The following is a 21,429-nucleotide window of genomic DNA, read 5'->3' as shown; positions in this document are numbered from 1 at the left end:
CCCTCCACGTCTCTGGGGGGGCTTTAAGACACACACATTATTTGTGACATTAGAATGTTAAAACTTATTTTGCCTTGAGTTCTTAACTCTCATAAAGCTCAAGTGGAAGAACAGATACAACCTTTAAAACTGCCACTTTTTCTTATAGTTTTTCCCATGTGAGGAACAAAGAATACGAAACTTTATTTTTTAAGGTTCTCAGGGAGATACTTGATTTAAAAAATGTTTTTTTTCTTGGACACGTAGGTTGCCCAGTCGGTTAAGCCTGAGTTCGGCTCAGGTCATGATCTCATGGTTTGTGGGTTTGAGCCCCGTGTCAGGCTCTGTGCTGACAGCTCAGAGCCTGGAGCCTGTTTCGGATTCTGTGTCTCCCTCTCTCTCTGCCCCTTCCCCATTTGCGGTCTGTTTCTCAAAAATAAGTAAACATTAAAAAAATAATAAAATAAAAAATGTTTTTCCTGAACTTTTAAAAATTCCTAAGACCAGTGTAGAAGCTTAATTCAGTAAAAAGAAAGAAAAGTTGGTGGCCACCAGGATCTTGAGGAATTCTATTTTTAATGTCTTTATTTAGAAAATAGATTCACTTTCTGTAAGACAGTCCTTCAGTTATGTGATTCTTAATTTTGTAGCCCTCCTAAATGAGTAAGCTAAGTTTAAAAAAACAGAAACTGACTTACCATATTGCTAATAGCTCTGGCAAGAAGGATGTTATCTTCCCTTCTCCCATTCTTCGAATAGGCTAAGTGACTGCTAGTTTTAATTTTCAACTATGCAGTTGTTGGTTTTCTTTTACAATTAGAACTGAGTTAATTTGAAAGTTCTTGAAATTGATGCATGTTTACCTATAAGGGCCGTTTAAAAAACAAATAAAGACCATTATGCTTCTTTAACTTGTAGGTACTGTTTTCATGACTGATAAATAACTTTTATGACTTAATTATAATAACTAATGGCATAGTTATATTCAAAGTGTTGCTTGGTAACAGGTCAGTATGTTCTTGATTCATTATTATGTAGAAAGTTAGCAATGCATCCTAACTCCAGCTTTACTGTAGTTATTGACTAGGGGTTGGAAGAGATACTGATATTACAAAATTCAGTGTGAATGATGATTGGTTATATACTCAGTGTCAGGACTGATTTTCTTTTAATTCCTTCTATTTGTATCTTTCTTGTTAATAACTTTGGCTTATAAAAGATTATTCTCGGTTGGAATATTTTTAGTATTGTTGAGGAAATACCTGTTTTACATAAGAACATAACAGTTTTATAAGAAGATTAAAAGCTACTATTAATACAGATCTTTCATTATGTCTTTATTCCTTTTAAACATAGTTGTATCAGACTGAGTCCAGTCAGGAGATAGAAACCACACAGAGGGTTAAGCAGGGTAAGTTTCATATGAAGAATTATTAAACTCTGATAAAAGAGTGACTGTAAGATATAAGAAAACTGCATATGGTACTCTAGGGCTAAGGGAGGAAAGTCACACTTACATAGAGCCTCTTCCCCAAGGCTGGATTTAGAACTTGTTGGAAAGGGTGTAGATCAGTCCACTGGACTAGTAGAGAAGTTCACTCTTTTGCCCAGACTGGAGCTAGTCTGCAGTCACTGGGCAGTCAGGACAACCTGGAGCACAGTCCACTAGCAGCAAGTGGACTGGGCATGCAGACAGAGTGGCAGCTCTATGGGAAGCTGCAAGTAGGCCACCCATGTGGGCCTCCAGAGGAAACCAGGGGCTCACAGGGTCTGGAGGTCTTCAGTGTGCCTATGCAAACAGGAACCTCTTTCTCTGGCAGTGACCTTTTAGGACTCTACTGAGAAAGCTTAATGTAGCTGTCAGAGTGGAAATACTTCAATTGTGTCCATTATGGCAGGACATCCACGAAAGGGTGAGTTTGAAGCAGAGAGTCATTAAGTTGATAATGGGCACAATGATGTTCATTTTTTCCAGTTTCTTTTTTTTGCCATATAAGTATGTAAAAACTTTTTTACTAAATTACCTGTCTGTACTTTTTACTGTTTGTGTTTGCTTTCCTTCCTTTAGCCCTATTGACATTTTGGGTCAGATAATTCTCGGTTGGGGGGGTGCTGTCCTGTGCATTGTGGTGTGTTTAGCGGCATCCCTGGCCTCTACTCAGTAAATGCTAGTATCACACGTAAACAGTTGTGACGACCAGAAATTTCTCCAGCAAAAATCTCTCCTGGTTAAGAACCACTGCTTTAAAAAACACTGTTAGAAACAGTCCAGTTCTGTCTCATAAAGTTTTGCTTGTGATTTTTAGCAAATTCTGTTTCAATAAAAGAAGGCATCTCAAATAATTATAAAATTTTGTTTTTGGAAGAGGTATCAGAAACTAAGTGAACCTCTTTATTTCATCTATAAATGAATTAGTCAATTTTCAATTGATTGTCTCTACTCGCCTAGCTATTTGGTTGTATACCTGGGATTGGAACCCAAAATGTTTTCAATAAAAGGCTATGCGTATAGTATTCTCTTGTTCATTCTTTGACCCAAGAGCATATGTTATGCCTGCACTTTCCCAGGTGCTAGAGACTTGATGATGAGGTTGTGCATAAAATTTCAGGTTTGCGTGAAGAATCATTTCATTTAACTATCACATTCTTTCTGGATACTTGATGATAGAAAGGTGTTTTTAAAAAAGCATTGAAAGAATAATTCATTCATATATGAAAGGACTGTGGTTAAAGGAGCTACTCCTAGCATTAATGCAGTTTTGTGGTTGCAACTGTTGAAATGGTTGTGGGCTTTGAATCAGAAGACTGAGCATCTGGTCTTGGTTCTTCATGAAACTCATAACCTGGGCTTCCGTTGTCATCTGTGAAATTATGCTGGACTAACTGGATTCCGAGTTACCTATCATACCTGTTCTGATAAGGTGTGAACTCCCAGGTCGGAGTTGAGGATGAGAGTAGAGAAGGCCTAGAGACTGTCACAGTCCTCTAGGACAGGGATACGAGAAGCATCTAAGCTTTATTCTCTTATGGAAGTCTGATGGCCTAAACAGTATTGACAGATTGGCAGTAAATTGGATTGAGATGAGTCTAGTAGTAGAGAATGTGCTTTAATACCAAGCTGATCCCAAATTCTTGTACTGTTCATGTGCTTTACAGAGATCTGATTCTGAGATAAATTTCTGAGTATAAAAAATAATTTTAAGGTAGGATTCTGGGTAAGTCAATAGGAGTTACTTAAAAAACAACACATAGAATGGGGAAAAAATATTTGTGTAGATTTATCAGCAAGGGACTTGTATCCAGAACACATTAAAAAAAAAAAATATTACAACTCAACAATAAAAAGACAACCCACTTAGGGGACAAAGGATTTGATAGACATTTCTCCAAAATAAATATGTAAATGGCCAGTAAACAAAAGATGCTCAACATAGTCATTAGAGAATACAAGTCAAAACTATACGGGGATACCACTTCAGACCCACCAGTGTGACTCTAATAAAAAAGCCAGGCAATAACAGGTGTAGACATGGATATGGACAAATTGGAACCCTCATATATTGCTGGTGAGAATGTAAAATGCATCGTCTTTGGAAAACAGTTTGGCAGTTTCTGAAAATATTGTTATCATACAGCAGTTAAACACTTATCATAGAACTCAGCATGTCATAGAACTCAGTTTTCCAAGCAAATTGAAGATCCGCATCCAACACAAAAGCTTGTATGTGAATGTTCATAGCATAGTAGCATTATTCATAGTAACCAAAAAAAGGGAAACAACTCAAATGTCCATGAACTGATGAATGGGTAAACAAAACAAAACAAAAAATAGATCTCCATACAATGAAGTACTATTTGGCCATAAAAATGAATGAAATTTCATTTATGCTATAGCATAACTGAACCTCGGAAACAAGCTAAGAAAAAAAAACAGATACAAAAGTCAACATATTGGATGATTCCATTTATATGAAATGTCTGGAATAAAGATTAATGATATCTAGGCGATAGGAAGAGAGGGAAAGGGGGTAACTATTAATGGGTATGGGTTTTTTTTTGGTAGGATGAAAATGTTCTGAAATTAGATACTGACAGTGGTTGTTCAACTCTGAATATACTAAAAGCCACTGAGTTGTACACTTTAAAATGGTGAATTTTATGGTATGTGAATTATATCTCAGTAAAGTGGTTTTTTTTTTAATTGAGCCTGAAAATTTTAAAAAGGAATTATTTAATCACTCTGAGATTAAGCTACAGTTGACAGTTATTTCTTAACTACCGGTTCCACATTTCTTTCAAACCCTTTCCTGTATTTTTGTCTTTTTGCTGTTTAATGTTTATTGTGTTTGGTGTTTTGGCTTTGTTTCTTTAAATAAGTTCTGGTTAAAATTTAGATCACTTGAAGTTGTCCTTTAACAGTTTAGACAGTAGGAATAGGACCAAGGGAATCTAGACATTCATCCCTATGTGATGTTATTTTGCCTTGATAACACAAGTAGTCATAACCTGTTCAGGGTTTCTTTTATGAGATAAAATGTCTATGCAAAAATCTAGGAGGAGGAAGCAATAATGTAGACAAAATTAATTTTATATTTTGCCTTATGTTTAGTTATGGAAAGATAAGTTTAAGAAATAATATGTAAATGAAACTTTTTCAGAAACGTCTAAGGATTTTTAATAACTCATTTCTTTATGTGAGGCTTTAAAGTTATAATGTTCATTTTTAATAATAAATAATTTATCATTACAGACAGATTTGATCAATTTTGGGCCATCAACCGGAAACTCATGGAATATCCTGCAGAAGAAAATGGATTTCGTTATATCCCTTTTAGAATATATCAGGTAGGAAGTAGTGTTTTTAATGATACCAGCTTGTGAATGCCTCAGACATCTTACTTCTTGAAGTGGTGTAATCCAAAACTCTTTAAATTGGCATAGTAACTGAAGAGTATTGATTAGTCAATCTTCCCAGATCTTTATCTTTTGGTGACAATCACAGCAGAAACCACGCTGATATTTGGTTCATATACAGTTGATCCTCATTATTTGCAATATTTGCTTGCTTTCTAAAATTTATCTGTGACCAGAGTCAGTACTCAGCAGTGCGCTCATAGACATGTGTGGAACTTCAAAAAATTTGGTTTGCCCAGCATGCACATTTTCAGCAATGCCATACCTTCTTATTTCTGTTCTTTTCCCAGTTTATGTTTTTCATACTTTTGTGCTTTTTTTGGTGATTTGTTTAAAATTGCTCCCAAGAGCAGTGCTAAAGTGTCATGTTTAAACAGAAACACACATAAAACAAGGTTATGTGTTGATCAGTTGAAGAACGTGTTGTGACCAGAGGCTCACAGTATCCCAACCCTGTATTTCCCCCAGGGACAGTGGTTCAAATATTTGCTGATTTAGCGTTTGCAGTGATTTTTATAAAATGTAGCTACCACAAATAAAGAGAATCGACCTATTTGTTTTAACAGTGAGGCTTTAGTGTTGTACAACAAAATAGATAGTAGGCTTTCCTTGTAGCACAATTTCTTAGGTAAAGAAACTCTTTTTCTGTAGAGTACTTTAAAACATGTAAGTGCTTTACATATAGCAAATACTTTGTGAATATTTGTTGAGTGAATGGTATTCCAGAAAGTGAGTTACCTACTATCACAAAGAAGTCATTGGGGATGGGAATTGGAACATAATATCATAGACATGGACTCTAATCTAGCAAGATTTCCATTCAAACTCAGAGAGATTATGTCATAACTTCCCCTTGGTAGCCATTTTCAGTATCCCACAGTCTTTACTCGTAGTTACTTCTGTAGTATTTTTTAAATATTTAAAGAGCCATCAATCACATAACCGTATTAAAGAGGAAAACAAATTATCTAATTGAAAGCAAGTAAAAGCCCACTACACTCAAAGAATGAAATAATTTAAATAAGGTTTCTTTTCATTGATTTCATTAACATAATGGCAGATAGGCTATTTTTAGATCATGGATTCGTAATATGTACAATAGAAATAAAATGGGAAAAATTCCTGTTGGAATAAGACCAGATGATCTAGTTAGCCACACATCTCTGCTTTCTTTTTTTAAATTCCACAAGTCTTTGTCAAGCACAGATATTATACAGTGGGTTTGGAAATACCATAGTTTATTTATTTATGCATAATCCAGAATTGTGAAGAATCTGAAGCAATTTATACAAATATATAATCAAAACAAAAAAGAATTTGAAGTCAGAGCCATGCATCATAAAAAAAAAAAATCTGAGGGAATGTACAAGAATTTATAATCACAAAATAGAAAAGAATTTAAAATCAAAATCACTGAAAATAAAAAATAGAAACTCAGCGTGAGATTATATAAGCTTTGAGTGAGATACTCAAGTTTATTAAAATTGACCTGCAGATTTGACTCTGAGTGTCCTTGTATCCAAAACAAGGGGAAAGAAATGTGATAACATTTTTTTCCCCATCATACATAAAATGAAAACTTACTAGGTCATTAGGGAAAGCTAAACTTTCTTGGGCATTATATAGGAAAAATTTCTCATGTGGCTTCATTTATAAGGAGTAGGGCAATGTTTTTTTTATAACTTCCCCACAGTAAAAATATAGTAGTTTTCATAAAGCTGCTTCCTAAAGTGTTATTCAGCAGTAGCTAAAGACAATGAATTATAAGTCACAGATCATCCACAGTATAATAAAGACTTGGATAAAGTAATGGGAAGGCTAGGACTGAAAAGATTTTTAGGTCTTTAGGCTGAAGAATGTTTTTATCAAATAAGAAGGAAAGTAAGTGTGGAGCAAAGCATTTGGGGATTGGTATTCACAGTAAAGGTTAACCTGGCAGAGGAGAGGTTTACAGAGAACTGCAAAGGAAAAGAACGAGAAAAATTATTGCTGCTCACATGGGAAAGCCTCAGTCTTTTCTGTGTTGCAAGGAATAAAGCCTTGCAAATAAAGCCTGCTGAAAAGAGGGCTGGTAGCAGTTTTGGACACTGTTCTGTTTGACAGTGGGCAAGTAGAAGAGGTCCTATAGTTGCATAAAATGATGTGAGAAAGAAAGATGGCAGGAAGCCTAGCTATGTTGAGAGAAGAAATGTCTCACGTTAGATGACTCTGTACTGACCACCTAGGCATTCTATAAGAGAAACTTCTGCAGAGCTAGATTTAGGAGTGATATGCTTTAGCTCTTACATAGAGAAAAGCCAAAATGGAGCCAGATTTTATGGACTCTAAGTATAATACTTTTAGTGAGTAGGATTCATGTAGTCCATAATCTCATAGAGGGAGTCTGCTTTACTTCTTCATGGATATTGGTGGTTAAAGTACATTTTAAAAACAGTAACAGAGTAATCCTTAAGTTTTCTGAGTGGATTTCAAAACTTAAAAAAAAAAGTTTAAGTAAGCCCTACACCCAATGTGGAGTTTGAACTCACGACCTTGAGATCAGGAGTCATATGCTCTGCTGACTGAGACAGCCAGGCCCCCCTCAAAAGTGGTTTTTAAGCAGCAGCCCACGTTAGGGCCAAGCTTGGGAGGGGACAAATGGGACTGGGTCAGGTGGCTTGACTCCTTTCCTCCTGGGACTTGACAGTCTGAAACTTGCCTTTCTATCTATGCCAAGACAGATTCAGGTGCTTTGCCCAAGTTAGATAGTTCTTGATCTAGCTAGCATTCTGGATACACTACTACCCTCAAAATGTTAGTGTTATCTTTGAAGGCAAGATTGGATAAAAAAAATCTGTGTAGTAGGATTTAGCACAGTCTCTCAGATACTGTGAGTGCTTCATAATTGCTTAATTTAAGGTGTTAAATTAATAGGGTGTTAAAAAGCACCAAAGATCATATAATTTTAAAGCTGAAAAATAGACTTTTTAAAAAGTTAAATAATCCCAAACTGAAATAGCTAGCTGTTTTCTTTGGATTTAAATGTATAACAGTGGAAAAGAGCTAGAAGCTTTGGAAGGGTTAAAACAGCTGTGTACGATAGATCAAGATCACAGTTTTGCTTTATTCACTTAGTAGAGAATTATTTTGGCCTCTTTCTGCTTCGGTTTCATAGTCTGACAATTTGACTTACATGTAAACCTCACTGAGCTCAGAAGGTTCGAAAAGATTTGAGACATAAAGGCTAAACTAAGTACTTTTCTTTAAAAAATAAAGTTGTGTTTCCAGAAAGAGCACTGAACTAGAAGGCAGGGCCTCCAGGATTCTGGGAGGTCTGACACTGACCTTGGTGGGCCTTTGTTTCCTCATCCATAAAATGAAAGGGGCATGACTGAATGAATTTATATATCTGGTTAAAGTTTTTCTCCAAAGAAGCCATATTACAGGTTTATATAATTCTGTCAGTGACACTCTTATTTTTTAAAACATTTTAAACTCCTCACTTCAGAGCAAATTTATCATTTTTACAGCAAACATAGTCCTTTCCTTTATGGGATTGCTTTGACTGAAGTCCTTTATGGTACTGTATGACTTTTAATCACTTCTAAAAATGAAATTTATACTCTCTAAGTGGTTTATCTTTTTCATGAAGGCAGGGCAGTTGTTTTGTTCATGCTGTGTGCCCAGGGTCTTAGAAAAGTGCCTGGCATGTAGTAGGCATTTGTGAATATTTGTTCATTCATTAAATCATTCCATCTGTCGTTAGTAGTTGATTTCGGGCTATTCTGTTGTACCACGAGCTCCATAGTAACGTACCATAATGCATTCCCAGACCCTAGCAAATTATCTTACTTGTGGCATTTAGTTAAATAAAATATACCACAAACTCTAAAGGCATTCTCAAAAGAGGAGTTTCAAAACTATTTTGAGATTTATACCTTTTAGCAGTTACTTGGATAGGTAGGTTCTGGCTTGTATACTTTACTGTAGTTTCTATGCTGTGAGTAGTTGACGCTCTGATAGGGAAAGTATGTTATATAATCATTTATTGTGGGGTTATTACTGTTAGAATAATGGTGCAGATGTACAGAGCGGGAGGTGTGCCTTTCTGTGTGTATGTTATGTTCTGGGAAAAATTGTCAGATGTATTCATACCTTTTGTTGTGGTGTCACAACACAGAAGGATTTAGAGAAGGATTTAGAGAGAATGCGAGGAGGAGGGAAGAGAAAGAGAGAATGTGTGTGTGAAAGAGAAAATGGTTTTATAAAGTTCTATAATTAGATTGAAAGTGGGAAGCTCGAGAATTCTTGAAATTTGCTTGACGAAACGTGGTTGCCAGGTGGGGACTTTGTTAGGAAAGAGCTTGCTGCCTGATCTTTCCTGTGCCAACAAGTTGGCAGTTTCTCCTCAGATAGGAGGAGCTGACTTTCCTGTTGGTCTTACCCCTTTCCAGCTGGGTTCTTATTTGAATTTGAGTAAAATTTTAGGAGTAAGGTATGTAAGTGAATATAAAAATTTAAGAGTCTTAGTTTTTGCCCATTCTTAGTTTTGCAATTCCTCACTTTTCCCATTTCTTTATATGTTTGAATCCTCATTCATGCCTTGACCAAAGGAAGATGGGTTCTGCTTCCTGTTTTCCTAATTGAACAGTCTCAAGGGGAATACAGGTATCTGTTGCGGACTCCTTTACAGCTGATATTAGTTCATATGGGTAGGATATTCCATTAAGTGTAGCTTTTACTTATGCAGTGTTTTGATTAGTCTGAGTCTTTCATTTCTTTCATAGTAGATATAAATCTCTGTACTGAGAACTTAAATTAGTAATAAGTTTAAGCAGTATCTGAAACTCTAGGTTTATTAAGATAAATGAAAGACATCATTTTTACTAAAATATTTTCCTTTGCAGAAAATAATAAAATTCCTCTGTAGCAAGGGGTGTGAAAAGGAAGGGGCACTGAGCATGCTTAAATCATACTCACTTCATCTTTTGAAGCCTCAGAACCACCATATGATGTAGGTATCATCATCTGATTTTACATGAGGAAGCTGAAGCCCAGGGGTTTTCAGTCGCTTGCTCAGGGGTACACAAATGAAACACGGAAGAGCCAAAATCAGACCTAGGTGAGACTTAAAAAGTATAATTTTACGTATAAAATGAGGTTTACAGAATTTTCAGGATAGAATTATCACATAAAGTCCACCTCAACTAAATAAATTGATAGAAACCTAGAAGTCTTCTAACTGGTGATACTCTGTAAAGGCTGGCTTTTGTCCAGACTGTTAGGAAAACTCCGTTGTTTTTCATCTGTAGTTTGATTGTCATGGGCTCAAAATGACTACAATCTAGCGACAGACTTTTAGCGGTACAAGTAAAATAGGTACAAAAGTAGTCTAGAGAGCCATTATAGACCAACATGTGTCATTTCTGTCATTTACATAACAGTTTAGTTTGGTGTGTGAGTTTCAGGTCTGTGTTCCTGAAATCCAGGTGCTTTGTATTAGCTGGTATTCTAGAGATGAGGTTGAAGGCAGAAAGTGTTTCAGAAATGTAACCTAAATGTCATTTAGAATAGCACACGTAAACAGATGGTGATTAATGGGGATATCTGTTAAAAAGACTTGTAAAGTGACGGTGAAGTCCTTAGGCGTTGGTATTTAGGTTGTAGAGTGAAATTAGACATGTTTTGTTGTGTTTTTCAAGAAGCAATGGATTCATAAATGTTATCCTGCCAAAATACTTTGCATAAGAAAAGTTTATTTTATTCAGTTATTCGTTCATTCATTCAAGTTCATGGACTCACAGATATTTGCATGTCATGCCCTGTGCTACTCATGGGGGATACAAATGTTGGTTAATATCCTGCATCACATAGTTAATAAACTACATCACAGAGCTTGTAGTTTAAAGGTGGAAGGTAATCAGGTAAGTATACAAACAAATGTAAAATCACCACTATCATTGGTGCTGGGAAGCAGAGGTAGGTATACAACAAAAGCCTCAATCCTCTAGGGAGAGTTTGATCTAGTTTGGGAGGGCAGAGAAGGCTTTGTTGATGCAGTGTTGTAGCTCTTGGAGAATCAACAGGTGGGTGGAATTAAGGAAGGCAAAGAGTGATGATAAGAGCTTTGTAGGCAGAGAGGACCTTTTAGGTGTTGAACACAGAGTTGGAAAATAAGGCTGCAAATGTAAGGGTTAGACTATATTATGGAATTTTCTTTTTATTTTCTGAAGAATTTTAGTAATATCCATATTATCTGAATATCCAAATTTATTCAATAAAGCTTACCTAATCACCTACTTTGTTCTTTATAGAAGTTATAAATAAACTTATTTATAGAAGTTATAAATAAATTCAGAGAATCCTCTTAGGAGCAACATAACTGTTATTTTTAGTTTTAAACAAAAACATGAAGCTGATAAACGATGCTTATTTTCTAATGAGGTTAATTAATGATTCTTAGTTGTTTTTTGGCAGTTGTTCATCAGTTAAATGATGTCAGAGTTTAACTTGGCAATTCCTGGACTGAAGAAGGAGTCAAAATTTTACATTCTATTTGCTTTCGGAAATGCTGATTTATGAACTTTGAAAAGTCAGAACAGCAGAAATGTGTGGCAAATTATGGTGGTGTTTATTAAGATTCCTTCTCTGGGGTTATGGCAGTTTGAGTGAGAAATTGCAATTCTGTTCTTTTGTTGTTTCCCATTTTAGTTGATACCTTGCAATAACATGCAGCAGAAAAGGCCAGAGAAAAAGAACAGGGACTTGCTATGTGGTAAAGTGAATAGTAATTTTGTTTTTCATTTCAAAAAGAAACACTGAGTAATTTGTAATACATTTTGAACTGTGTAAAGATATTTAATATCTTTAACAGGATAGAATGTATTCTCTGTTCTGCAGTTGAACATATGTTACTTAGTTTTTTTTTGAGAGTTATTTTCAGTACCTTTCCTTAAAATTAAAAACAAACAAACAAACCTTTTGATTGTAGCAAAATACATGCAAAATTTACTGTCTTAACTATTTTTAAGTATATACTTCAGTAGTGTTAAATATGGTCTCTAAAACACTTTCATGTTGCAAAACTGAAACTCCATACCCATTAAACACCAACTATGAATTTGATTACTCTAGGTACCTCATATAAGTGAAGTCATAAAGTATTTTGTGTGTGTGTGACTTGCTTATATTACTTAGCATATTGTCCTCAATGTTCGTTCATGCTGTAGCCTGCATGTATACACCATGTTTTATGTATCCATTCATGGACACTAGAGTTGCCTCCACCTTTTGGCTGTTGTGAATAATACTGCTATGAATACGGGTATGTTAGGGTTTCCCAGAGAAACAGAACCAACTGGATGGGGGGAGAGAGAAAGAAATTTATTTTAAAGAATTGCTTCACATGACTGGCGAGGTTGGTGAACCCAAAATTTGATGGAATAGGGTGGCAAGGCAAGCTCGAGACTTAGGGAAAAGTACAGTTTGAGTCCAGTGGCAATCTTCTGGCAGAATTCCTTCTTGCTCAAAGGAGGTCAGTCTTTGTTTTATTAAGGCCTTCAACTGATTGGGTGACACTGACCCACATTTTGGGGGATACTCTGTTTTACTCAGAGTCCACCAATTTAAATGTTAATCTCCTCTAAAAAACACCTCCACAGAAATATCCAGAATAATATTTGACCAAATATCTGGGCATCACAGCCCAACCAAGTTGACACAGAAAATTTACCATCACAGTAGGTGTACGGATATCTTTTTGAGACTCTACTTTCTTTTCTTTTGGGTATATACCCAGAAGTAGAATTGCTAAATCATATTGTTAATTCTATTTTTAAATTTTTAAGGAGCTGCCATACTGTTTTCCGTAGTAGCTGCACCATTTTACATTCCTACCAGTAGTGCACAAAGGTTCCAATTTCTCTACATCTTCACCAGCACTTACTACTTTGTTTTTTGGTTTTTGTTTGTGTTTGATATTATGTTTAGATGAAATATAGCCAGAATATGTGTGTGTGTGTATACACACACACACACACGTATGTATACATATATACACACATATACATACATATATGTATGTATACATATATGTACACACATATATGTGTGTATGTGTGTACATATATATGTATGTATGTATGTATACACCTGCAGGTTATACATTGTTTTCTGACCTAGCTTTTCTTATAAGATAGATTTAGAGAAGTACAGCTTTCCCACCACCCTACTTCTAGCTGCTGACTTATTGATAAGATCATTTATTAAATAATGTTTGGTAAACTTCTTTCTTGAAGCCAGATAGTAAATATTTTTGGCTTTGCAGGCCAGATGGTCTCTGTTGCACCTGTATAACTCTGTAGCTAGAAAGTAGCCACAATTTACAGATGATGGACATGACTGTGTTCCAGTAAAACTTTATTTACAGAAACAGGTGAAGGGCACAATTTGACTTACAGGCAATAGTGATATAAACTATCCTTTTCTACTGGATAAAAATGCCACCTCTGCTTTATATTAAAGTATTTTGACTACTGGGATCTATTTTTGGGTTCCCTGTTTTGTTCCATTGGTATATTTGTCTATTCTTAAGCTGGTATTATTTTTATTTGATTTTATTTAGTTTTCTGATACCTACTGGGGAAATTCATCCCTTACCTTTTTTTTTTTTTTTTAAATACTTTCCATGTTTATTCTCTGTCATTACCTCTTTTTTTTTTTTTTTTTTTTTTAAGTTTATTTATTTATTTGAGACAGAGATAGCACAAGTCGGGGAGGGGCAGAGAGAGAGGGAGAGAAAAAGAATCCCAAGCAGGCCCTGTGCTGCCAGCCTGCATCCATTAAAGCCGTGAGATCCACCCACAAAGCCATGAGATCATGACCTGAGCTGAAACCAAGAGTCGGATGCTTAACCCACTGAGCCACTTAGGCGCCCTGTCATTAAGTTGTTTACATGCCTTTTATAATAATTTTATCAACTTCCTGTAGCATCTTGTATGGTTGAAAGTGGAAATACATTAAATTTGTATTTTTAATTTTGGTAGGATTCACCTCTTCATGTTATTAGGTCTTCCCAGATAGGAACATAATACATCTCTCTTATTATTCAGATTTTATGTTCTCTGTAGATTTTAAAATTTTCTTCAAATAAGCCCTCCCTGTACCTTTCTTCTTCTTTTATTTTAGGTGTTTTGTAGGTGTTATTTTTATTCCATTTCCATTTCTACATATTTTTACAGGTGTTTTGTAGGTATTGTTTTTCTTTATTTCATTTCCATTTCTACATATTTTTTACACTGGCTAAAAAAAAGCAAAAACAAAAACACCTTCCCACCAATTTTTTTATTGACCATTTCTTTTTCTTGCTTTATTGCATTGCTATTATTACATTGCCAAGATACTATTGAACAGTAATGATCCTAGCAGACATTTCTGTTTGGTTTCTGGTATTCATTGGTATGGTTTTAATATTTCATCATTTAGAATGATACATAGCCTTTATCAAATTAAACTAATTTCCTGCTGGATTTTAAAATTAGAAATGGATGCTAAATTATTGACTAATTAAGTTACTGCTTTTTTCCCTTTTTGTCCTTTTTAATTTGGTACTTCTGTTAATGTTGACCTTCTCTTTCCTGAAGATCATAATCATATTATTATAAGATCCTACCCATTTTCCTCACTGTGACACTCTCACTGCTTTTCCTTTCCATAAGATGAAACCTTTAGAATTTCTCTTCCCTGTATTCCTCCAGTCTTCTACTATACAGAGACCTTTATACCACTTTAACTTCTGGGTTTCTTAATGCCTGGCTTTTGCCAGAAGAGTTTAGTATCTTCACTTTTAGGCTGTTACTAGATTTTCCATTGCAGGTTCTGCCTGCCTTTTCAAGGATACTGTTTAACATTTATATTTCATATCCCAGATATTCTGTCAATATTCAAGGTATCAGTTTCTGATAGAGCTTTTGGTAGAAATCTCTGCCTGGTCATCTCTTTCTTTCCCTGCCTCAAGAGTAAAAAGGATCCAACCTTTTAATCAGCTTTTCCTTAGCTTTTGGAGTCTTTATGCTTACTGCTCCATAGTCTCTTGTCCACCCAGAGAGAACACTGCAGAGGTTTATAGTTCCCTCCATGTAGTCCCTGCCTGGCTACTCACCCCAGTAGCTGCTTTAGCCCAGGAGAGCTGTGGTATTGGGTGGGAGTCAGAGCTGGGAGTAGAGGCGAAAAGGGGAAGTACACTAAGCTTCCTCACTCCCAGAATACCCTTCATGTATAGTTGCTAATATGTTATTTTTCATATAAAGAATTATATAACAGTATTCCTTGGGGAAAGTGTCTAATACTTAATTCATATCCTAGCTGTGGCAGTAGCATGCTAAGATATATGTTGAAATATCTGTGCTTAAAAAATAGGATCTGTATGTTGTAGGTAAAGAAAGACAAAGTACAGAATGGATGCTCAGTTCTTAAAAGTAACTTTTGGGAGCACCTGAGTGGCTCAGTCTGTTGACTCTTGATTTTGGCTCAGGTCATGATCTCCCAGGGTTATGAGATCAAGCCCAGCATTGGGTTCCATGCTCACAGCATGGGGCCTACATGGTATTCTCTTTCTCTTTCTCTCTCTCTCTCTCTCTCTCTCTCTCTCTCTCTCTCTCTCTCTGTGTGTGTGTGTGTGTCTTCCCCTCTCTCTCTTGCCCCTCCCCTGCTTGTGATCACTCCCTCACTCTCAAAATAAACATTAAAATAACTTCTGATCCAAGTGAAGATAACAGTTATAAAATAATAAATAACTTGGAAGTTGAAGACCTATCATTCATTTTCACAACCATCACCACTGTCTGTTTTCAGAATATTTTCATCACCTCAAAAAAAAACCCTATACCCATTAGCAATGCTATTATGGACATATAAGTAGAATCACTTAATGTGTTCTTTTTTCACAGGCTTAATACTTTCAGGGTCCAACCATCTTATAGTATGTACCTTATTCTTTTTTATGACTGAATAACATTTCACTGTAGTGGTATACCATATTTTGTTTATCCATTCAATCAGGTGATGAACATTTGGGTAGTTCCTACTTTTGGACTATTATGAATAATGTTCCCATGAACATTTGTGCATAGGTTTTTGGGTGGACATATTTGCAGTTAGTTCCTGAGTATATACTTAGGAGAGGAATAAGTGGTAACTCTGTTTAACCCTTTAAGGATTGCCAAACTGTTTTCCAAATTGGCTGTACCATTTTACATTTCTGTCAACATTGTGTGAGGTTTTCAACTTCTTCATGTCACTGCACCTCTTGTTATTGTTCATCTCTTTGATCACAGTCATCCCAAGTAGATATGAAGGGCTATTTCCTTACGATTTTTATTTGCGTTTCCCTAACGAGTAGTGTCTTATTGAGCATCTTTTCTTGTGCTTACTGGCCGTTTGTATATCTTCTTCAGAGAAATGTTTCTTTAAATCCTTGCCTCATTTTTAAATTAGATTGTCTTTTCATTGTTGATTTATAAGAGTCCTTTTTATATTCTCGATACTAGACCTTAACTAGATGCATGCTTTATAGATTTTTTCTTTTATTCTGTGGATGTCTTTTTACTTTCTTGGCAGTATCCCTGAAACACAGAAAGTTTTCGTTTTGATGAAGTCCAGTTCATTTTTTCTTTGGTTACTTATGCTTTTATGTTGTCGTATCTAAGAAACCATTGCCTAAATATAGGGTGATGAAGATTTCTTTCTCTGTTTTCTTCTAAACTGTTACAGTTTTGGTTCCTTCAGCTAGGTCTTTGATACATTTTGAATTAATTTGGGTGCGTAGTACAGGGTGGGAGGCTCACCTGCATTCTTTTGTACGTGGATGTTCCAGGTCTTCAGTGTGATTTGTTGAAAAGAATTATCTTCCTCTCACTGGATTGTCTTGGCACTCTTGTTGGAAATGAATTGTCCACAAATGTATGGTTTTTATATCTAGATTCTGTTCTGTTGCCCTGGTTATATGTCCAACCTCTACCACTACCACACTGTCTTGAACTCTGTAGTTTTGTAGTAAGTTTTGAAATTGAGAAATAGGAGTCCTCTATCTTTGTTCATTTTTTCAAGATTATTTTGGCTATCCTGGATCTTTTACATTTCCATATGTATTCTAGGATCAGCTCATCATTTTCTGCAAAAAAAAAAGGCATCTAGGATTTTGATAGGAATTGTATTGGATATGTAGATCAAATTGTGTAGTATTGCTATCTTAACAAACAATCTTAAGTCTTTCAGTCCTTAAACACAGGATCTCCTTCCGTTTATTTAGGTCTTCAGCTTGTCTCAACAAGGTTTGTAGTTGACGGTATACAAGTCTCCTACTTCTTTTGTTCAATTTGTTTATTCCTGTGTATTTTTTTGATTCAGTTGTTTTTATCATTTTTAGATTATTCATTGTTAATATATATAAAGAATATTGATTTTTGTTTATTGACTTTATTTTCTGCAGCCTCATTGAACTTGTTTATTACCTGTATTAGTTTTTTTCTGGTTCCTTAGAATTTTCTTCATAGAAAATCATGTCACTACAAAAAAAAGATAGTTTTACTTCTTCCTTTCCTATTTGAATGCTTTTATTTATTTTTCTTGCCTAATTTCCCTGGCTAGAATTCCCAATACAGTGTCAAAATAGAAATGACAAAAATGAAGGATTGGTGTTAAATCTTTAAATAATTGGTGAAATTCTCCTGTGAAGCCATATGGTCCTGGGTGTTCTTTGTGGGCATATTTTAAAATTACTAATTCCTTCTCTTATTTGTTATAGATCTGTTCTATAGATTTTTTTTTTTTTTACAGATTTTGCCAGTGTTCTTATTACTTTTATGGAGAAAACAGTATTTGAAATTCTTATTCCACCATTGAGGACATCACCATTTCATAATGATTCTTAACCTTCAAATTTAGATAGGTGGATTTTGTAGAAATTTGGAGAAAGAAAAGGCTGAAGAGTTTTCTGAGGTGTTTTTTTTTTGTTTTTTTTTTGTTTTTTTTTTTTTTAAGGAGATCTGTTCTTTGTAATTATTTCTAAATACAAAGATTTTTTTTTTAAATTTTTTAATGTTTGTTTATTTTTGAGACAGGGAGAGACAGCATGAATGGGGGAGGGTCAGAGAGAGAGGGAGACACAGAATCTGAAACAGGCTCCAGGTTCTGAGCTGTCAGCACAGAGCCTGACGCGGGGCTCGAACTCACAGACCGTGAGATCATGACCTGAGCCGAAGTCGGATGCCTAACTGACTGAGCCACCCAGGTGCCCCTCTAAATACAAAGATTTTAACCCAGTATATGGTTTGAGAGCATGAATATTGCTGTAAATTATTATGGAAGATTACTTTTTGTAAAGTTGTACATTCTTGATTTTTTTGGAAAGTTTTTCCCACATAGTTCTCTGATACATAACTTTGAAAAATTTGAAAGAATCAAATCTGTAGCATTCATTGATATAGCAAGTGGTTAAGATGGAAAAGTTTTCATTTAGGCAACTTTACTAAGTTTGTATGTGTGTGTGATTTGGGGCATTCATCTCACATCTCTGGACCTCAATTTTATCATCTGTAAAATAAGGATAATAATCTCTTATAAGCCGATGTGAATATTAAATGTAATATTTTAAATACAGTATTGTGCTTGATACATAATAAATAATTTACAGATTATTTGCTGTTATTAGTAGTAGATGTTATTGATATAGGTCATTAGTTCTGTTCTGAGTTATTTTATCAGCAACAGTGATGGTTTGCTATGCCTCCTATGTTCTCTTATTTTTATGATTGGTAGGACATATTGGACAAATAGCTCATTCCATTTATTAATGTATTTCTGGTCTTAGCATAGTCTTCTCTGTGAGGCTTTATCTGGCTCCCAAAATCTATTTCTCATCACTACCAAACACTCATATACCCTCTTTTTTTGTTTCAGTTCCCTATTTCTTTACCACTTTCATTCAAGTTCCTAGACCAATACCTTGGAATCACTTTTGATCCATTTCTTAGAACTGTACATTGTAATGTACTAGAAGCATTTGCGTTTATCCCCTTCTGACCATTTTCACTAACTTCTAGTTCCTGTTACTTTGATTTTCGTAAAACACAGCTAGACTCTAATCAAATAGTATCACATGTTCCTCAAAACATGCTTGATGTTTTATTTTCTTACACTGTTCACTTGTCCTGGGAATAGCCCTTACTCCCAGAATGCTTCTAAACTCAATTCAAATGTCATCTCCCCCAAGAAATCTTTCTTTATTTCTCCATATAGGCTTCAACCCTTCGTACCATATAAAAATTATTTCTTCTTTCTCTGAGTTTTATTTTAAAACATTTCCTTCTAAAAATGTTTTCCTTCTACCTCTTATTATGACAGATACAATTATAGAATATTAGAGCTGAAGGGAGCCTTAATTAAAACCTCTAATTTTAGAAACAACTTGCACAAAACTCTTCCCCAAAGTTCAACTGGATATTTGATGGCAGAGACAGGAGTAGAACTTGAGTATTTGATTTCCAACCTAGTTCTTTTTCTATACACAGCATTGTGATATAGCATAGATACTTCTTTTTTTTTTTTTAATTTTTTTAACGTTTATTTATTATTGAGAGACAGGGACAGAGCATGAGCATGGGAGGGGCAGAGAGAGGAGGACACACAGAATTCGAAGCACATTCCAGACTCCGAACTGTTAGCACAGCGCCCGACGCGGGGCTCGAAGTCACAAACCGCGAATCATGACCTGAGCCGAAGTCGGATGCTTAACCAACTGAGCCACCCAGGCGCCCCTAGCATAGATACTTCTTAAGCCATTTTGTAGTATTTCACTGTGGTTCTGTTGAAGTCTGTGTAGTTTAACTGCAAGCAGTAACCTACGAATTCTTGAAGGACAAGGAATTGTTTGGTTTTTCACCGTATCTTTATAGATGTTTCTCAGAGACTATTTCCTGCTAGAATGAATGAATGAGGACATAATACTTTGGTTAGTATTAATATTCTTTCTTTTATGTTTGTTTATTGGGGGGGTTGGGGAAAGAAAGACACACACACACACACACACACACACACACACACACAGAATCTGAAACAGGATCCAGGCTCTGAGCTGTCAGCACAGAGCCCAACATGGGGCTCGAACCCACGAACCACGAGATCACGACCTGAGCCCAAACGACACTTAACCGACTGAGCCACCCAGGCGCCCCTGGTATTAATATTCTTAATGTTAAAACTCAGATGATATTCTTTACTTACACACCTTTTAAAAGAAATTGATGAATTGAGGCCTGTAGGGGGCATCCCAACACAGCAAGTTTTGATTGCCTTTGCTAAATCAGCTAGCTACTACTCTGAGATCGTTTTAGACTTAAATTGCTTCATCTGTGGATTTTTGAAAAATGAAAGCAACTATAAATTATAAGCTTATGTGGTAGGTGTATTTTAAAACAATTGTCATTTATAGGAATAGTAACTGATGCAGGTGATTTGCTGTTTTATTTTTAAAGCATTGGATGAGAGAGCAAATGATATTTATTAGAGTTTTTTAAAATTTTGCTTTATTAATTTCTAACAGATAATCTGATGGCAAATATGTCTTATTTTTTCATAGAGAAACTAAAATATGCGAAGTTGTTGTTATCCCAAACTCCTAAAGTTATTTTTAAATTAATAATTAAATTAAAGTCAACATTTTCTCAATATTATTTTGTTGCACTAAGCTAGGTCATTGTTTCATTTAATATTTTCAAGATTAAAAATACTGCTGGTAATTAAACTGTAGACAATATAACAATTAATAGCTGACATTTATTAAGTACTGTATACCAGATACTATTTTAAATATTTTACATTTTTAAATTTACTTAATTCTCTCTACAGTCCTCTAGGATATATGCACTGTCCTCGTTGTGTAGATGAGGTAACTGAGATAAAGATGGATCATTGAAACTTGCCTAACGTCAGTCACCTTAGTGAATGGAAGAGCTGGTAGCCCGGCTCCAGAGCCTGTACCTTTAATCACTGTTCCTTTTGATATATGTTAAGTTTATTTCTTTTATTTCCTTACTCTGTTCTAGTGTAACTTTCCATTTGAGACTGTTTTCCAGTTTTTACACATATCAGGCTTCTTATTACCCCACCCTTTTGGTTGTTTCCTGCCTACAGTCCTTTTTTTCTTCTACTAGAGAAAATGCATGGACAGAAAGTAAAAACATGACATCCTTTAGTGTGAAGAGATTGAAACAGCTAAAATTGTATGGTCTTCTTTCTCTTTTATTTATAGAATGTTCTTTTTCTAATTATCAATTAGGCAATTTTTAGTGATTACATTAAAACCTGAACTCTCAAATTTAGGAATAGAATGAACTTCACTCCCCATGCTTAAGCATGAGTAGTATGGGATAATTTTAAAAGCCAACGTATTCAATACCTCATTTTAAAAGAGAAATGGATTGTGTAAGGTGGTCTTAATTATTTCCCCAAAAATGATTTTTTAGCTTCCTCCACAAAGAAATTCTTGATTGTCATAAGATA

The 21,429-nt window shown here is 35.2% G+C and overlaps 1 protein-coding gene across 1 annotated transcript in view; it reads left to right on the top strand.

Annotated features, from left to right (window-relative positions):
- ATG5 (autophagy related 5) overlaps positions 1-21,429 on the top strand; it is a 129,007-nt gene that overhangs the window by 70,360 nt on the left and 37,218 nt on the right. The window contains exon 6 of the mRNA XM_042939466.1: positions 4,730-4,824. Coding sequence (XP_042795400.1) covers positions 4,730-4,824 — 95 coding nt within the window. The remainder of the gene's footprint in view (positions 1-4,729; positions 4,825-21,429) is intronic.

The sequence above is a fragment of the Panthera leo genome, chromosome B2, assembly GCF_018350215.1.
Source record: "Panthera leo isolate Ple1 chromosome B2, P.leo_Ple1_pat1.1, whole genome shotgun sequence".
Lineage (NCBI taxonomy): Eukaryota > Metazoa > Chordata > Mammalia > Carnivora > Felidae > Panthera > Panthera leo.
Note: the sequence above shows the minus strand (reverse complement) of the source record. Positions and strands in the feature narration are given on the sequence as shown.